Here is a 17498-nt window from a genome sequence, read left to right on the forward strand (position 1 = left end):
GCCCARGGGTTCAAGCCTGGGGGGTTCTGCCTCAATTTATTGGATCTGAGTTCAGCTGCAGCGCCTGCCGGAGCCATCAGTGCTAGGGCAAGCCAGGTCCGGGGGCGCAGAGCAGGAACCTTGGATAAATGAGCACCAGGAGACTTCTCAGATGCCTGAGATGGGGAAACCCTCTCTCCCACCCCCAAAAATCACTGGCCACAGCTTTTGGGGCTAAAGGACCAGACTTGAAGGAAGAGGAAGAAAAAGCCACCCTCACAGGTTTGTGATTGTCTCTTAAAAAGATTTATTCTTCCTCCTTGCCTAAATGTACAAAGGCAAGAAGAGTACAGTTTGTATATATATATATTTATATATATATATATAAAAAAACAAGGAACTCGGTAATAATGTACACTTTACAGAAGGGCAGAGTCAGGAAGACTGAAATGAAACCCAACACAGCAACGCCAATGGAAACAAGCTATAAACACCAACGGTCTGACGCTGGGGCCAGGGGCGGTCCCGCAGGCAACAACTGGCCCAGAGAACCCGGGAAACGTCAAACCTCAAACCTATTCTGCATAAACCGTTGTTTCATTTAACACCTAAAGGGAGACTCAACTGGGACCCAAGTGGGAAGGTGGGGAGCAGCCCCCCGACCCCCTCCAACTGCCAGCAGAGCCTGCAGCACCCCCCAACACCCCCAGGCACCTCCTGTGCGCCCCTGGAGCCGCTGTGGGCCCCGGCCRTGCGGGGAGCCGGGCTGTGCCGGGCCGGCCGAGGCTGGAGGTAGGAGCAGCCAGCGGGACACTCCTCCACGGGTGGGATGTGGGGCTCTCCAAAGCACCCCGAGCCCGCCGGTCCCCAGCCCCGTGGCTGCGTGTGGCTCTGGTGGGYGCGGGGTGGGTCCATCACCCACCCTGTCCCTGCGGAGTGTGCCGGGCCACGCGGCCCCATCTTCTTCCAAAGACAAGGAAGAGTGGAAGGAAAATGAGTCAAACAACAAGAGCAGGCTGGGGCCAYTGCTGCCAGCGCCTGAACTGGGGCCAAGAGCAGCCAGTGCCGCCTTTCCAACCGGGTACGGTGAGATGGGGGAGAAAAGGGATAAGAAAACAAAACCCAAAACAACAGCTTTCAAACAATTGCTTTTTACAGTATGTACAGAGCCCGGCGGGCAGAGCATCCCCGTACAGCGGCCCTCGGGGCCGGGTGCAACACGGACACACACAACCGAGACCGATGGCCCCTGTGTCCCCCGGCCAGGCAGCGGGAGAGGTGAGGGAAGAGCGGGGGCGGCCTGGCCGCTGCGGAGCCGAGGTAGAGTGTCGGCCTGGGGAGAGCCACTCTGGGGCTGGGGGCAGAGGACCAGAAAGCCCCTGTCCTTGGAGCTGGGGAGCAGCYGGAGTGGGGATCAGCTTCCTCCAGGACTTGCTGACCCCAGCCCCGGCGCGAGGCCAGAGCAAGGCCCAGCACGGCCCCACGTGCCTCTGGCAGAACCTAAGTGTGCTTGTTCCTCTCTGCGCCCTGCCTGCGGCCTGGGGAAGCCGCCTTGAAAGATAAAGGTGGATGAAAAGGGGAGCMACAGCCCCCCACAACAGGATGTGCTGTCCCGGGATTTGGGGGGCAGAGGAAAGGTTGGGATTTGCAGGGCTGCAGCTCAGAGACCAACTCAAAAGCTACAGGCAGAAGTTTCAGACAGGTCTGGACCATGCATGGCCCGGGGGGCCCTGGCAGCCTTGGGGGTGACAGACACAGCCCTTGGCTCTGAGATCCGCTGCCCCCAGCCCCATGGAGCCCCAGCCCCTGAGAGCAGATGCTGCTTTGCCAGGGCCAAGAGCTCCCCAGCCTGCTCTGGCCATCAGCCATGCGCTGGCAGCTCCTGCCCACAGGCACAGAGTGGTGGGTGTTGGACCAGATGAGGGACTGGGAGAGCCCCGTGGCTGCCTCTGGCCGGGCTGACACCCCCCCGACCCAGCTCRCAGCAGCCCCCTGACACCCACCAAGGCTCTGTGAGCCAGCCCTTCCTTTCCTGAGACTGTGGCCCCATGGCAGGCTTGGCCCTGTGCTCCAAGTGCCCACCTGCCCCCAGTCCTGTGGTGAAGCAGCAGCTCGCAGAGACACGGTGGGGTCCCAAATTCATCGAGAAACCTCAGTGCTTCTGTTTCCTCTTCATATGCACCAGGCGGGCAAGTCACCTCCACCCCGAGTGYCGGTGCCCAGTAGAATAAATATTCCCGCAGGTACCGGCTCGCCCACTCACCAAAGAGGGGTGTGGGGGGCAGTCACTGAGTGTCCGACYGGGGGAGAAGACAGAGTCTGCCTCAGATCGCGGCAGGAACGTCAAGCAGAACAATTAACACCATTCAACTGATGTCTAAAGGAGTCTCCAGCGCTTCCCCATGTGAGCCAGTCACATGTCTCGTATGGCCCAGGCATCCTGGCGTGTCACGTCCTGCCACGACCCAAGGGCAAGTCAGCTCCCACGAGCCTCGGGCCACGGGCAAACCCGAAACCCTTGAGGGCACCCCGTGAGCACTCATCCCGGCCACCCGCGGGAAGGTGCGGYGGGAGCAGAACCTTACCGTTCTCACCTCCGGGGAGGCGGGTACAGGGAAGGAGCGGAGCCTTGCTGGCTGGCAACGATGGCTGTGGACGAGAGACCTGCGGGGAAGAAGCGCTGTCAGGAGCCGGCAGACAGGGCCAGGCGCTCGCGGGGACAGCGCACGGGTCCCCCCCCCCGGGTCCCCCCAGCTCCCCCGTGCTCACCTGTTGCATAGGGCAGGTTGTACTGCGCCGGCAGCAGCGAGTAGCCGAGGTGGTGGTGGTGGTGATGCGTCGAGAGCAGGCGCTGTGAGGGTGACGTGCGGGGCCGGTCGCCGCTCCTCTCCCCTGCGCCCGCTGCCCCCACGCTGCTGCAGCTCCCGCCGCCTCCCACCACCCCGCAGCCGCCGCGGTCCCGCTCCTGAGACGTCTTCTCGCTTATCTGGAGAGGGGAAAGCAGACACGCTGAGGGATGWGACCGGCTACCCCGGCGCACATATTGGGATTATATTACCTCTGCCTTTACCCAAAAGCATCCCGTGAGGCTGATAGGAGGTGGTGGGATGGCCAAAAGCCATGCGGAGGATGCAGAGCCTGTTTGAGGACAACCCATTCCTCACTGTGTCCAAGCTCTGTCTCCCAGTTCAGCCCAGGAGGGGCTGTGGGATGGAGACAGCCCCCACATCCCACCTGCCAGCTCCAGGGCTGAGGACAAGTGCCACCTGGTTGCTGCAGGGTCTGGAGAAGTCCCAGTCCTGGGGCCCAGGTTTGGCCAGTCCATCCCAAAGGATGGAATACTCCATGGCTGCAGGTCTCCAACAGCAGCAGACACAGTAAAACCACACAGCAAGTGGAGCTGCTCCCACCTGGCTATACGATCCAGGGACTACCCACAGAGCTGGGCAAAGCCAGCGCCCTCCTGACCCTCACCGTGGGTGATTTGCTCTTGTAGTGGCTGGCGTGCTGCTGCAGGATGTCCAGGGCCTTGGACTCAGAGCTGGATTTGCAGCTCACRCTGGGGCTGGCTCGGGACTTGTCGCTGTCATCGCTGCCGGATGCCTTGCTCCCATACGGAGAGAAGGAATAGCTGGAGGGTAGGTATGATCCTGGGGGGACAAGAGCAGTCAGGACACCAGGAGCATTCAGGCAGCACAGGGGAGCATGTGGCTCTGGATGTGTGTGAGAGGATGTCCTGCAGCCACCTCCCACCCTGGGAGCAGGGACAGCTGGGACGGRACACCCCTGGATGCTCCCGGCTCCCTACCTGGGTAATTCTGCATCATGACGGTGGGCATGGCGCGGTAGCTGGGGTGGTTGGGGTCGTACGACTGGCTGTAGGAGTAGCCGTGCATGTAGGGGATGTAGGACTGATGCTGCGTGAGGGGGGAGGACACGGGGACGTGGACGCTGGGCCTGGGGTCCTTCCCCACCATGCGAGCCTCCTCAGTGGGGGTCAGCTTGCACTCGGAGCTGGTGCTCTCCTTCCCATCCTCCTTGGATGAGGCTTCTTTGCTTCGATTTCTTTCTTCCTTCAACTTTCGGTCCCGCTCCTCTTTCCACCGCTCGTCCTCTGTCTTGATGTCAGAGTACTTCGCTGGGTACACATAGGTCCACATCCGGGGCTCAGCTTCCTGCAAGAACAGCCAACCATCAGAGCAGCTGCCTCCCCCTGGCCCCGCCTTTCCCAAACCCAGGCTGGGTTTGGAGGAGACCAGTAAACCCCACTCCCCTTCCCTGGGCTATCCTTGGCCCTTCCATGACCTCCACTTCTGGCAAGAACAGCCAGCCACCAGGGCAGCTGCCTCTCCCCAGCCCCACCTGTCCCAAACCCAGGCTGGGTTTGGAGGAGACCTGCAAACCCCACTCCCCTTCCCCGGGCTCTCCCTGGTTCATCCATGGCCTCACAGCCCCATCCTTTTCCTGGCCCCAAGGGAATCTCATGGAGTCCCACCACAAGCAGAGGACAACACGTGTTCTCCAAGGTGATGGCCCCAGCAAAGCCCAGTGACAGGCCTCCAGGAGCAAACCCACGGCTGGGCTGGCAGACAGGGCAGGGTATTACCTGTCTGTACCAGAGCACAGGGTCCACCTCCGCTTGCCGGCCACACTCGGAGCCAGCCTTGGTCTCAGCCGTCTCCTTCCCAAGGTGACCAGCCTCACTCAGCTTCACCTTGAGCCCCTCGGCGACTTGGCTGCCAGACAGCTTGGACGAGTCCTCCAGCTTGGGGATGATGACAGATTTGGCCATATCAGGACCTCCCTGCTCCTTGGGCTTGCTCAGCCCTGACTTGACGAGGTCTGTGAGGCTCGGGGCCTTGGTCAGTGTCGGGGGCATGGGTGGCTTCTGTTTCCACTCCTCTTTGAGTGCCACCTCCCTCTCTTTCAAGCCCAGCTCCACCTTCTTATCCAGCCCTCGCTGCTGCTGCTGCTCAAGRCTCTGCCGCTGCTTCTGCTGCTCCTCATACTGCTGGCGGTAGGCAGGGTTGGTGCTCAGCAGGTGAGCGTGGTAGCCCTGCTCGTTGTAGCCATAGGGGGGCACATAGGCATACTGGTTGTAGTAGAGGGACTGCATGTACATGTTGGGGCGCTGCTGGATGACCGAGGGCTGCTGGCTGGAGCCGCTGCCGAGCTCTGCCTTCTTCTCTTCACAGCCTTCGCTCTTCACCTTCACCTCCAGGTTCTCCTGCTCCTCGTCCTTCTTCAGTTTCAAGGCCTGCGTCTCAGCCGCAGACTGCCCGCTGGGGTTCAGGGGCCCCGGGCTGGCCTGGGGGTAGCCAGGGGAGTAGTAGGTTTCAAAGCCTTGGTAGTAGGGAGACTCTTTGCTCTGTGGTTGTGGTGGGAAAAGAGCTTTCTTGGCGCCTTCCTTGACCAGCTGCTCCGGATCCTTTGCCTTCATGCTCTCCAGCTTGCCCTCCCCATCCTCCCCAGCGTCGGAGATGTCGGAGTAAGCTGGGCTGTTAGTCTTCACTGAGCTGGCCTCTGCCCCGTTCTGGGTGACAACATGCAGCGGGGTCAAGGGCTGGGCTGGGGTGGTGTTCTCCAGCCTGCTGGCACCGCCGATGGARGGGCTGGGTGCATTGTCGGTGAAACTGTAGATTTTATCCGCCTCAGCCTTGATGCTGGCGAGCCGGCTCTGGTGGGGGTCAGATGAGCCGTTCAGGAGGCCCTCGCCTTTCATCCCCAGCTCACTGGATTCCCCCCGGAAAGGGCTCTTACCTTCCTCCGCTCTGCAGGCTTTGCCAGGAGTCAAAGGGTTTTCCACCTCTTTGGGCTCTTTCTTCTTCTTGTCTTTCTTTTTCTTCTCCTTGGAAGGGGTGAGGGCAGGGTTGACGGCRAAGGGCTCTCCCATCACCGTTGGCTTGGGCTGGATGGGTTTGAGCTGGGGGCTGTTGGGCATGGTCTGGACCACGGTTGTGGCAAGGCCACCGGAGGAGACAGGGCTGGCTGTGGTAAGCGTGGCAGTCTGGAAGGTGTAAATCGGCTGCGGGGGGATGGCTGGTGCAATGGGTCTGGCCGACTTCAAGCTTTTGGAAGGGATYTTCTCCTGTTTAGCACCAGAGGCTTTCTTTGACTTGTCCTTATCAACGCATCGTTTCTCCAGAGAGTCAAAGTCGTCATTACTCGTCTCATCAGCCACCGAAGGACCGTCCTCAGAGCCGTCATTGGACAGCGCACCCGGGTCTGTGTCCCCTTCCCCACCCACCTTCTTCTTRCAGGGAACCTTGGCGCTGAGCTTGCTGGATGGGGAGGGGCTGTGGGGCTCCATCAAGCGCACCTTGGGGGTGGCCGAACGAGCGGGTGAGAGCGAGCCCTTTTGTGAGCCGGCGGCACCATTGCAGCTCCCAACGTCGGCGTGTAGGGAGGGCTCCTCACCATACTCACTGTCCACATCCGCCTCCAGCTTGCTGTCATCATCCGTGTGTGCGTGGGCCTGGTGGTATTTCAGCCCATTGATGTGCTTGTACTTCTTGTTACAGTTGGGGTGGGGACAGTCGATGAGGATGGGAGAAGGGCAGTTGCGGTCCAGGACAGCCGGCTCCACTTTGACCGTGGCTGGTGGCACCGTGGCTGAGCCCATCGAGTTTGTGCGGATGCGTTTGCTGCCCTTGGAGTCCTCTGAGCTGGAGTTCAGCTCCATGTCAGAGAGGGGTTTGCTCTTCCGCTTGGTGACGGAGGAGGGACTGGCCTTCACGTCCTCGGCGGCGCCGCCAGGCGGGGTGCGGTGGTCCGAGGAGTTCTGGCTGCCCCGGCGCCCCTTGCTGTTGGCTCCCGCCCGGGTCTTGCTGCTGTTGCTGGTCCCTTTGCTGTCCGAGGCAGCAGCTGTCTCGTTGACCGGGGTGTTGCTGTTGGGGCGCATGCGCTTGCCCCTGCCCCGGCCGTTGCGCATCTCCAGGTCACTGGTGGGAGAGTCACAGAACCTGCAGGGAGGAAACACAGAGCTTTGAACCGAGACAGGGCYGTGCTGGGCTGTGCCATGTCCAAGGCACAGTGGGGCCCCCCTTACTCCCTCAGCACCAATCCTGCAGACTTATTCTTCCCTACTAACCGACAAAGAGGAACCAGAGAGATCYCCTGGGATGTGCTCAACCATCTCCAGTCCCCAGAATAAGGGATGTGTGACTGCAGCAGCAAAGAGTCATGGGAGCCGCTGGGTTGGGCGAAGAGGAGATGCCAACCCCCGTGACAGCCCCAGGGCACAGGGCAGACTATCCTGGGTGCCAGGGAGGCCACACAGGGCTGGATTTGCCCTCAGCAGTGGGAACCCACCAGAGTCCCCTGCCCACTTACCGGGGAGGTGCCCAGTCATGCTGCGTGCAGTCCAGCAGTGTCCCCACGTATGTCTTGTTCCTCCAGGTGACGTTGACCACCAGCATCCCTGCAAGGCAAGGGAAAAGGGTCAGACGCAGCTAGGTGTAACCCCACAGTACCAGGAACCTGTCCCTCAAGACAGGCAGGAGGAAGAGCTCGGCTCTGGGGCTGAAGGGTGGTGGACATGGGGTCTTGGGCTCTCAGAAGAGGTGAGATGTAGGGCCCAGGGCTGGAGAGGCACCAGGATGGGAGCTGGGGACTCCCAGCTCATCCCTTCCCTTGGTATGGCTCACTTAACGTCTCTTCCTGTTCCTCGCTTTCATGGGTATGTTAAAACCCAGTGACCCCCACAGGGCTGTGGGATTTCAGGGACGACCTGAAGATCCAYATTTGATCCATGTGTGCTCAGGTAGAGTAGGGAAGGTGATCTCTGTGGGAAAAGCGCTGGTGAAGCCCTTGAGGGAAATGCAGAAAGCCACCAGGAAGGCTGTGGAGCCCCAAGTGGAGCTGCAGACACCCCAGCAGGCCATGAACCATGAACCAGCATGGTTGTGAGCCTCATGACCTCCAGAAAAGGCTGTTACTGCCACTAGATGGCAAGCTGAGCCCAGCATTCCCACTCAGGTGACTGTCCCTGACAGGAAAACTCTATCCTGGTGGAATAACCTTGTCACCCTGCGCCGGTTTGCTCCAGCACCTCCAGGGACATCCCTCTGCCTAATATTTCCATCTGGAGAACCATCCCTGGAGCCACATCTTCCCATCACAAGGCAAAGTCACTGAAAATTCCRAAAATTTTGGAGTTTCAGCTTTTCCACACTAATTCAGAAGAGGAACTGCCTGGCTCACACCCATGCCGAGGCCATGGACCTCAGCCCCTCTTTTTGGAGGCAGAGGGGTCTTCCACAGAATCCCTCAGTGTTGGGGTATCTCCTCCCCTGYTCTGATTTCCACACAACTGCGAAGCAGAGTCCATGTATCCAAGCAAGCTAAAACTTGGGAAATAGGAAATGGGTTTGCAAGGGTTGATGAGCGCAGGGAGATGTACAGCCCCAGGAGATGGATGGAGCTGAGGGAGCCCGGAGCAGCTGTGCCTGAAGCATGTTTATAAATCTCAGCCCACATCCCCCGTTGTGCTGTGCCAGCAGCCAGCTGCAGGCTTCGGCTTCGGCATGGATAATAATAATACATGGAGCCGAGGCCCAACACGTGGGGCTCCTTCAGAAAGAGAAATGTAATGCAGACCTTCTCTTTCTCCTTTTCYTCCCGGAAAATGTTGGGAGCAGGTCATGGAAAGACATGGTGCCAGCACACGGCCAAGAGCCACAACCAGCTCATTGCAGTGAGCAAGAGAAGCTGGGCCCTGCCTCCCTGCCTTAGCACAGCCATGACAACCGAGGGAGAAAACAACTGCTGGGAGCCCATGGCCCCAMACATGAGAAAACTGATGGGAAGAATGGGATGCTGGTTCCAGGCATCCCAAAGGGGCTCACGGAGTGTGGTCTCCTGCTCCTCCTAATGCAGCGCTTTTCGGCAGGCAGGAGCCTGTCCTCCTTTCCTTAAAACCCAAAGAAGCTCCTGGCTGCATCCTGCACCCCAACCCATCCCCACCACTCCCAGAACACCTCCGGGAGCTGCTGTGGGATGTTCCCTGGCAGCCACTGAGGGACAAGCAGCACTAACCCAGTCTCTATCTCTCCCAGTTCCTGTGCTGTCCCCACAATTCAATCATTCTTTGAAGCCAGAGAAGATCACRTGCACCACTGGACTTAACTGCACGACAAACCACTGGAGTCTCTTGTGCATTCCAGGGCCCGTGTGCAATATTAGAAAGGAAATGCTGGCATTTTTTCCACCCTGATACCAGTCACAAGAGAGAGATGAAAGAGGAAGGGGCAAAGCAAGCCAGCACCGTCCCTCCTTCCCTGTTGGAACACCAGCCCTCCAACACACACCAGCCTATATTTAACCCACTGCAACCAATCATACCAAATCCCTCCTAATCCTCCAACAATAACCCAGGACAATTTAAACCCCGGGATAGATCCTAAGCAGCTTTTTTCACCCGCTGTGTCCCCCTCCCGTGGCAGAATGATGAGCAGGCACAGGCGTGACAAGGGTGGCAGCAAGGAGGCAATGCCCTCATGTCTCTGAGAACAGAGATGTTCTTGAACTGGAGGAATCCCACTTGGCTAACTCCTGTCCCACATGGTTTCATGGGAAGGTGACATCTTTGAAGCTCTTAAGSAATGGATACCTCTCAAATCTGGGCACAAACCACTCAGCATCCTAGTTACTAAGTATTCACACCAGACTTGTATCCTGGCTGGAAAGTTTAAAGGTGCGTATGGTACAAACTTGCCATGAAGGAAGGCAAACATASGAGAAAATCCCAGGATTAGAYGGGATGGAAGACAATGCTGCTGTGKCACCAAGAACCACATTGAGGCACATTTTCCCCTTTTCAAAGATTAATCCCCCAAGCCCAACCAAGAACATGTCCATGAATTGCTCCTTCAGCTGCATCACTTCCAGGATGCCCTGACTCTGGSATGCCCCTTCTTCCATTAATTTTTTCCCCAGTTGCATCATCTTTGAGATGATCTTCATCATTTCCCCTCCCCCTGCATCACTTTCAGGATACTCCAGATTTTCAATAAACTCTGCCCATGTGCAGAGATCCCACCTGACCCGTAGTGCCCAGGCTTTGGGACACAATACTCAAAGGTGTTCTAGGCCATCATGCTTCTGGCAGGAGACRGGGGACACCACAGGACTGGGGATGGCCAGCACAATGGCCACCTCACCCAGTGAGGAGACATCAGTGCCCAATTACCATCACAGGCAAAAGAGAAATTAATTTAATTTATTGCCAATCAAATCAGAGTAAGGTAATGAGAAATAAACCMAAATCTTAAAACATTTTTCCTGGCATCTTTCCAGGCTMAGCTTCATTCATCCCCAAAAGTGTTCAAGGCCAGGTTGAATGGGACTTGGAGCAACCTGGCCTAGTGGAAGATGACCCTGCCCATGTCAGGGTGTGGAATGAACTGGGCTTTAAGGTCACTTCCAAAACAATCCATTCCTCAGTTGTGTGATTCWAAACTTGATGCAAGCCAAGAGCTGCTCCATTGCCCTGGGGTCCTGCCAAGCAGTCCAATGAGGCTGCTACATCCCAAGGAGCAAAGGGAGAGATGCATCCCTYTGGATGAAGTGCTGAGATCCCTCTGGAGATCCTGAGGAGAGTCTCCAGGTGCTGCAAGCACCCCATCTGKCTTCACAGACAAGTCCTTGGTGTAGCTTTCTCCTTTGTACACTTGGGCAAGGGGACATGCTTGCTGCATCCCATAATGTTTCACAAGCTCCGGCTTCTAACAGCCATATCAAACATCACCCATGACTCCCTCCATCTTTGGCAATGGGAGGGCAGGGAAGAGATGCCGGGCAAAAACCAGGGATGATTCCCTGCCTTTTCACTCGAGGASAAGAGATGCCATGTGACCGGAGCCAAAACCAGAAGCGACCAAAGGCAACATCAGGGCTYGCCTTGTGCAGGGCTGGATGTGAAATCCTTGGTCCTGACAGTGGCAACCATCAACAGCCATCAGAGAAGGATCTCTGTGCAAGTTCACTGAACTACCACAGACTAAAAATACCCGGGCTGTGGGAAATCACAGGACGCCTCCAAGGCACGCTCCGAAATGGTGCCTGTGGAAGCGAGGGGTAATGAGGACGGACAGGCAGACATGCACAGAGCTCTGTGGTGGGGTGAGGAGCAGGAGAAAAGGGAAGGGAGAACAGCAACCACTCCTGCGGCACTGCCTCTCAACCAGGAACTGGCAGGGAGGGATGCTTTTGTGCTCCCTGACTCAGGGATGCCCAGTTCATTCACACCRTTGACCCTCTCCTGATTTCCACCCAAAACCCCCATATAAGGGCCTAGCTGTCATCAGCTTTGCTGCTGCCCAAGGGGGTCTCCAGCAGCCCTGGGATTTTCAGGGAACTCTGCAGCTCCAGGGCTTTTGGGTTGAGGGAAGTTACATGGGGACAGCAGGCTGATGGGACTGGGGAGATGGGGGAGCCCCACAAGCAGAGGGGGCCAATRCTCCTCTATGCTGCTGTGTGTCCCAAAACCCAGCCCTGCCATGCTTCCGCAGCTGAAGGTGTTGCACTCTATAAAGTGATCAGGCTCTTGGAGACACTGATCATGCAGTGCTGGGGAAGTGGCAGACCAGTGCAGACCTTCTGCAGGTTTCTTTGGAGCAGATCCACCTCGCAGATCCCCTGACCCTGGGATGCACAGAGTAGAGCTCCTGAACTCTCCTGCTTTGTGTTGCCTTCTCACAGATTTTATATTGTGTGACATCCTTCTGCCTCGGGGCAGCAGAAAAAAACATGCAGCTCCCAGCCGCCTCAATCTGGTGAATTTTTTCCATACAGAATGGACAGTAAAGTGGAGTGTGGAGGTCCCCATCCCAAGCTAGACATCACAGTCTTCCCCAGCATGGTCCATCCACTGCTCTCTTCCCAAAGAGCTCAGGTGCTATTTCACCAAATTGTTCCAAGGGGAACAATTYCAGTGCTCACACTGGGGCTTACTGCGATCCTGAGCCAGTTTCAAAACCAGTTTCCCAGTAGGAAGAGAGAAAAGGCAAACTGGGCCCACCACCACCTTCCCAAAGCATGGGACAAGAAGAGCACCCCAATGGAAGCAGCTCGTGGGAATGGAGGTTTCAGTTCAGCTTCCATCACAGATAACAGAGTCTYAGTGAGGAGTGGCTGGGATAAAGGCCAACAGCTTCATTCTCTGCACAGAACAGCGACGGAAGAGTGGGAGCAAATGTCCAAGAGGACTGCAAGGACAYCTGGCTGAGATGATCCATAGGACCCATCAACCAGCCTCCACCAGTGCTGCTGTCCTCACCTTTGTGCTTCTGGGCAATTTCTGCTTCCAGACACAAATACAAGGAGCGCACCCCACGCCTCCCAAGGCAGAAACCTCTGGCATCCCACTGAGGCTGGAGGGAAGGCCAGGTTCCAGCACTCGCCGTGGGCTGCTGAGCCACCTATTCATCCCTGCATTCCTTGGCAGAGCCCCAAGAGCAACGAAAACCCATCAAAGGACCTGGGAAAGCAAACCAAGCTGTGCAYGGATGAGATGAGGCTCCAGCGGAAAAAAAAGATTGGATTGGCTTGGCAAGAGAGCCGAGAGGCTGATCTCCCACTGAGTCGATTTTGAGAGCTCTGCTGGGGTTTTTTAATCCAGCAGGAGATTTCTGCTGCCTCCCAGGGTTTGAGCGTTTTTGTGACAGACCTGCGGGTTGCCAAGCAAAAATGAAGTCAACTCTGTTGAATTCCCGTGCCGGCTGGCACGGCCTTTCCCCTGGCACCTCCAGAACAAGTCAGCTCTTGTCGAAGGGCAGAGAAATGGCAGCTTAGATTTTCGCCTGCTGTATGGGCAAGGGGATAAAGCAACACATGGGGCTGRCTCAAGTACTGGCCCATTAGTCCCTTTGCTGGACAGATTATGGGCTGTACCCACACAGCATCTCTGTCCTGACCACCCAACTGGCRGCAGGAAAGCCCAGGACGTGTCAACAAATGACACAGCAGGGACATGGGAAGGAAGGGACTGCCATAAATCCCCGTGACACTGTCGGAGAGTGGCAGAAGCTCTGTGACACTCACCATCCTCCGTCTCCTGCCAGACGATGCCCTCCAGGTTCACRCTGGTCCCAGGCTCGCAGGGGCCCAGGCACTCAGGCTCGGTGGCCAGGGCCACATCGCAGGTGTTCACCCCCACGGAGCGGGTGCGTACCATAATCTGCTCACACGGCGACGAGATGTCATTGTTGACGACGGGGACAAGGAGGTGCAAGGGCAACACCGCGGGCGTAGAGACCGGAGACTCCATCTGTGGGAAAAAAGAAACACGTGGTCACCTTCAGGAATACTGCTGGGAACACAGATGGGAGAACAAGTACCAACAGGCATTTTCCTTCCTGGAGAACCTCAAGCTCAGGGCTGCCAGCCTCTGGTTTCCGTCCCACACCCCATCAAAGGACAAGGATCTCACAGGGCTCTCCCACCCTGGTGTGCCCATACCCACGCAACCTTRGGGAGCTCTGCAGTCACAGAGATCACGCCCAAAAGTCCTTATGCAGGAGATATCTRTGCTCCTGCTTGAAAGAGCTTTTGCCAAGTTCCTTCCCTGACAGCCTCTGCAATCACCCCCAGTGAGGATGCCTCTTGGCTATGGCTCAGATGTTAATRCAGACAATGACTTTGGACCCGGTGGCTAACTAGAAGAGCTTCTGCTYAACTGGCAGGACAGGACAAACGAGTAGCAGACTCCCTCCAGCACCCATGAAACCAACATACTTCTCCTTCCAGATCTACCCTGTGACTACCTGAAGACACAGGCCCTTGGATCATACCCCTCTTCCCTATACAWGTACCTGCTTCAGAGCCTGATCCAGCCATTGTGCTCTCTTTGCATATGGAAACCAGACCCCACAGCCAGAGYTGAGCTTGGAAAGCCAACAAGCCAATGTGCCAAGTGGAAACCCGGCCAAGCCACTCTGTTGCTGAGAAGCCAAGGTCCGTGGCCGCTCTGCCATGCAAGCAGATTACAGCAGTGTCAGGAGGAGGATGGTTGATGGGCTGATTGTGTGGTGGCCAAGGCAWGGGCAGGGTGGAGACCTTCCCATCCTTCAGGGTTCATCAACCAAGCCAGCCACAGCCAGCCACCCCCGCACCTTGGCTTGTGAGGACCTGCAGCAGCTCTCGGGTGAGTGGCTGGCTCCTCTTCAGCTCAGACCTCCTCTCCTCACCATTTGGGATATTCAGACACTGGGCTGCCTCAGAAGAGAAGCAGACTGAGCGGCAAGTTCTCACCTGGGTTCCAGGTCCAAGCAGGGTAAGATCCCTCTAGAGCACCCAGTGCTACTCCCAGAGTGCCCCKAAAATCTCTGCTGAGGGAAAACATGATAGACTTGGAGAGCCCAAGTTTGTGGTTATCAAGTGTGGACATGGGCACCAGTCCATGATCACTTCCAACCTTGCTGCTGGTCCTCAACAGCTGCCAAATTTGCCRGCTCCCTCTCTTGCTCACACACGTCCATCCTTTAAGCAAGGGAAACAACTCCAGCAGAACCTTGCAAGTCCACCCTCACCTGCCCCACGTGATACAGTGCCCACAACCGCAGCAAGATGCCTGGAGCATCCCACCTCCCCACCAACTCCTGACCCCAGAGATCCTCTCCACATCCCTGGTGACACAAATCTATAGGCAGAGGAGCAGAGAAGAGGGCATCCTRGCTCTGACAGAGCAAGTGGATTTGSTCTTCCAGCRGGAAAACACAAAGCACCTTCTGTCTACAGCCCTCTCCTTGTCCTGTATCCATCTTCTCTTCAGACAGCTCGTCAGAGCACATGCAGCTCACTCAGCACTAAAGATGGCCTGGAGGTCTCAAGCAGCAGTGCCTGGACTCTACAGTCCCCTCTCCAGCAGCACAGCTTGTGATCCACAACCACCTCCAATCTCCCACTAACAGGATCAGCTCTTGCCCAGGAGTCCATCTCCAGACCACCCACCTTTGAGGCCGTCCCATGGCCAGTGGCCCAACTGCATTCCATGGCATTCAAAAAGGGTGGTTTTGGTAGAAAGCAGCCCCAGGAGGCTGCTAGAGGAGCTTCCTGAAGACTCCAACAGGCAAATCACCCCCCAAAACACAGCAACCACATCAGCAGATCCAGGCAAGATGCTCCGAGGAAGCATGAGGCTTCTTTGAAGGAGTTCCTCAGCACCACATTCTGCAAACCACAAGGCAGTCTCCAGCAAAGGAAGAGCCAAGGAGGAAACAGGCAGGGCTGCCTGCCTTGAGTGGGCAGCAGGAACAGCCCAGGGGGTGGCGGAGACCGCTCACCCCCATCACCCCAGCAGCTGTGGCTGCGTGTGCATATTGGGGACCTGCGGGTTCTGAGACAGTTCAGCTTCCTTCCACTCTGCAACAGAAACCACAGTGCAGCACAGGAGCGTTTAATTACAGTTCCAGCTCTGCTAATTATCGCCCGGTCACATCCGTAATCTGCATTATGCCACGGTGCATAATAAGCAGCTCGCTGAGATCTCTCTAATAAGCGAGGCAGCTTGATGGGATTTCATATCTCACCCTGCTCTGGAACAAACAGCCTCTTTCAGCAGCCGTGGGGAGACAAGGCAGCCCTCCTGCTCCCTTGCCCAAAGCTCCAGAGCAAAATAAAAAGGCCCAGGGTGGTTCTTCAGGGGCGAGGGCAGGAACAGATGTTCCCCACTGGGACACAATCGAAGAAAACTGAAAGCCTTGCTGCARGAAAAGACAAATGGATCAATCCCTGAAATTCACCTCCCCCTCTACATGTGTTTTATCTCCTGGTGCTGTGGTCTTTTCACCCTCCTGCTTTCCAAGCAAGGTCAGGAGATGCAGGATGGCTGGGAGAGCTCTGTGTACCATGGGTCAGCTCTGTCAGCTGCTCTTCCCCTCGGTSGGCACGCAGCTTCCTCTGCCCAGGGAGCCCAGGGCAATGCTGGCCTGGGGGTGGTGGGCAGCACTCACACCCCACAGCAGKAGCTTTCATATCACCTCCAGGGCTGTGCCAGCTGAGATCCCCAGTTCCCAAAGCGAGCCCTGAACCTCCTGACCACCCCCTTACCACTTCTGGGCTCTAAATCCCCCTTGCAGAAGGATATTTTATTTCTCTTTCCAWGCTGGGTAGGCTCTAAGATAAAATATCGGCTACATGCCGACTGCTGGAAGGGGCTGGTGTGTCTGCAGCCACCCCCTGTGTGAGTTAYATGAAGCTTCCCCGTGCCGGCGCTGGCCATCCGTGTCCGCCCGCCGCTGCCTCCTCTAATGAAAGTCCTTTGTGTTTCTGGCGGAGGCCTTCCCATCACGAGGAACGTGCTTTCACCACYGCCGAGGACAGAAGTGGAACGGAGCCAAGCCTGGGCGGCAGCGGCCAGCACAGGCACTGCTCGATGGGGGAAAAGCAAATCCACTGAGAGTCTGGGATGACGCTGATGGTGCCGTGGGATGCAAAGCTCCAGGGGGAAAATGAAAACTTACCCGTCGTTATAGCCCCCTGGAAGGTGGGACAGGGTCCCACTGAAGGGAAGCATGGCAGTGGGTGCTGGAATGGAAAGATGCAYACAAAGCACTTCCTGCCATCTTAAACAGCGCTGGTTCCTTAGCATCAGCTGTCCTCAAGGGGACATCACAGCAGCAATTATTAACAGGAGGGGATGAGAGAAGAGTAAACCAGAAATAAAAGCACCCCACTGATTTTAATGCCACTCCCTGGACCATCCAGACCACCCATTCATATTTATGAGAATTTTGGTTTGTCCTCAATAATCAAAGTAAGGCAAGAAAAGTGCATTTTTGAGCAATAACAGCAAAAAGCGATGCCAAAACCCTTGAGAAGGGCAACCAACAGAGATATCTGTAGTCCAAGGACAGAGAGGATGTGAAGGTGTAGGGGACCCTCAGAGCTGCACGCCGTATGTCAGCCAGGACCTTGCAGAGCACAGGGTGAGACCACCAAAGCTTCTGAGATGGTTCTAGGCTCCAGTGTATCCCCATGTGAAGAASCTATGTAGCACGTGGACCATTTTTCTCACCTACAATGTTCTGTCACTCCTGCAGACACAGAGACAACCAAAGTCAAGAGGGAGCYTCATTTCTGGTCACAAACTCATGGCTGTGTGTGTCAGGAGACAGAATATGGACCAGAACTGAAACGTTACAGGAGCGCTGCTCAAGGCTGCAGCCAACACATCCCACATCACTGACCAGCTCAGCCCAACCTTGGAAGCTTTGACRTTGTCACTTCTGTCCTGCTCTGTCACCACATCCCCCACAGCTTTSCTTTTCCACAGTAGGAGCTGGGAGATCACCAGGGAGCAGATCCATCCAGCTGATAAGCATCTTTGATGGGCATCTCCAAACCCCAAAACCATAGAACCCACAGTGTCTCTTCCCCTCTGCTGACCTCGGGATTTCAGAGTCTTCTCCAACCTGACCCTAAAGCCGGGTATGCCAGAACCTGAAGACAAAATCCCTTCAYTGTCTCTGATGCCCAAGTAGAGCAAGTAGAGCTCCCAGTCACGTCCCCCAGCAACATCA

At 56.6% G+C, this 17498-nt stretch overlaps 1 protein-coding gene across 1 annotated transcript in view; it reads right to left on the reverse strand.

Annotated features, from left to right (window-relative positions):
• Nucleotides 1–249: 249 nt before the first annotated feature.
• ZNF609 (zinc finger protein 609) overlaps nucleotides 250–17498 on the reverse strand; it is a 48709-nt gene continuing 31460 nt past the window's right edge. The window contains exons 2-9 of the mRNA XM_057380509.1: nucleotides 13021–13246; nucleotides 7312–7399; nucleotides 4586–6941; nucleotides 3788–4154; nucleotides 3454–3629; nucleotides 2749–2965; nucleotides 2565–2643; nucleotides 250–2434 (exon numbers count right to left, since the gene is read on the reverse strand). Coding sequence (XP_057236492.1) covers nucleotides 2570–2643; nucleotides 2749–2965; nucleotides 3454–3629; nucleotides 3788–4154; nucleotides 4586–6941; nucleotides 7312–7399; nucleotides 13021–13246 — 3504 coding nt within the window. The 3' untranslated portion in view covers nucleotides 250–2434; nucleotides 2565–2569. The remainder of the gene's footprint in view (nucleotides 2435–2564; nucleotides 2644–2748; nucleotides 2966–3453; nucleotides 3630–3787; nucleotides 4155–4585; nucleotides 6942–7311; nucleotides 7400–13020; nucleotides 13247–17498) is intronic.

The sequence above is a fragment of the Malurus melanocephalus genome, unplaced genomic scaffold (genome assembly GCF_030028575.1).
Source record: "Malurus melanocephalus ecotype Western Australia unplaced genomic scaffold, MMel_1.1 scaffold_457, whole genome shotgun sequence".
In the NCBI taxonomy this organism is placed as follows: domain Eukaryota; kingdom Metazoa; phylum Chordata; class Aves; order Passeriformes; family Maluridae; genus Malurus; species Malurus melanocephalus.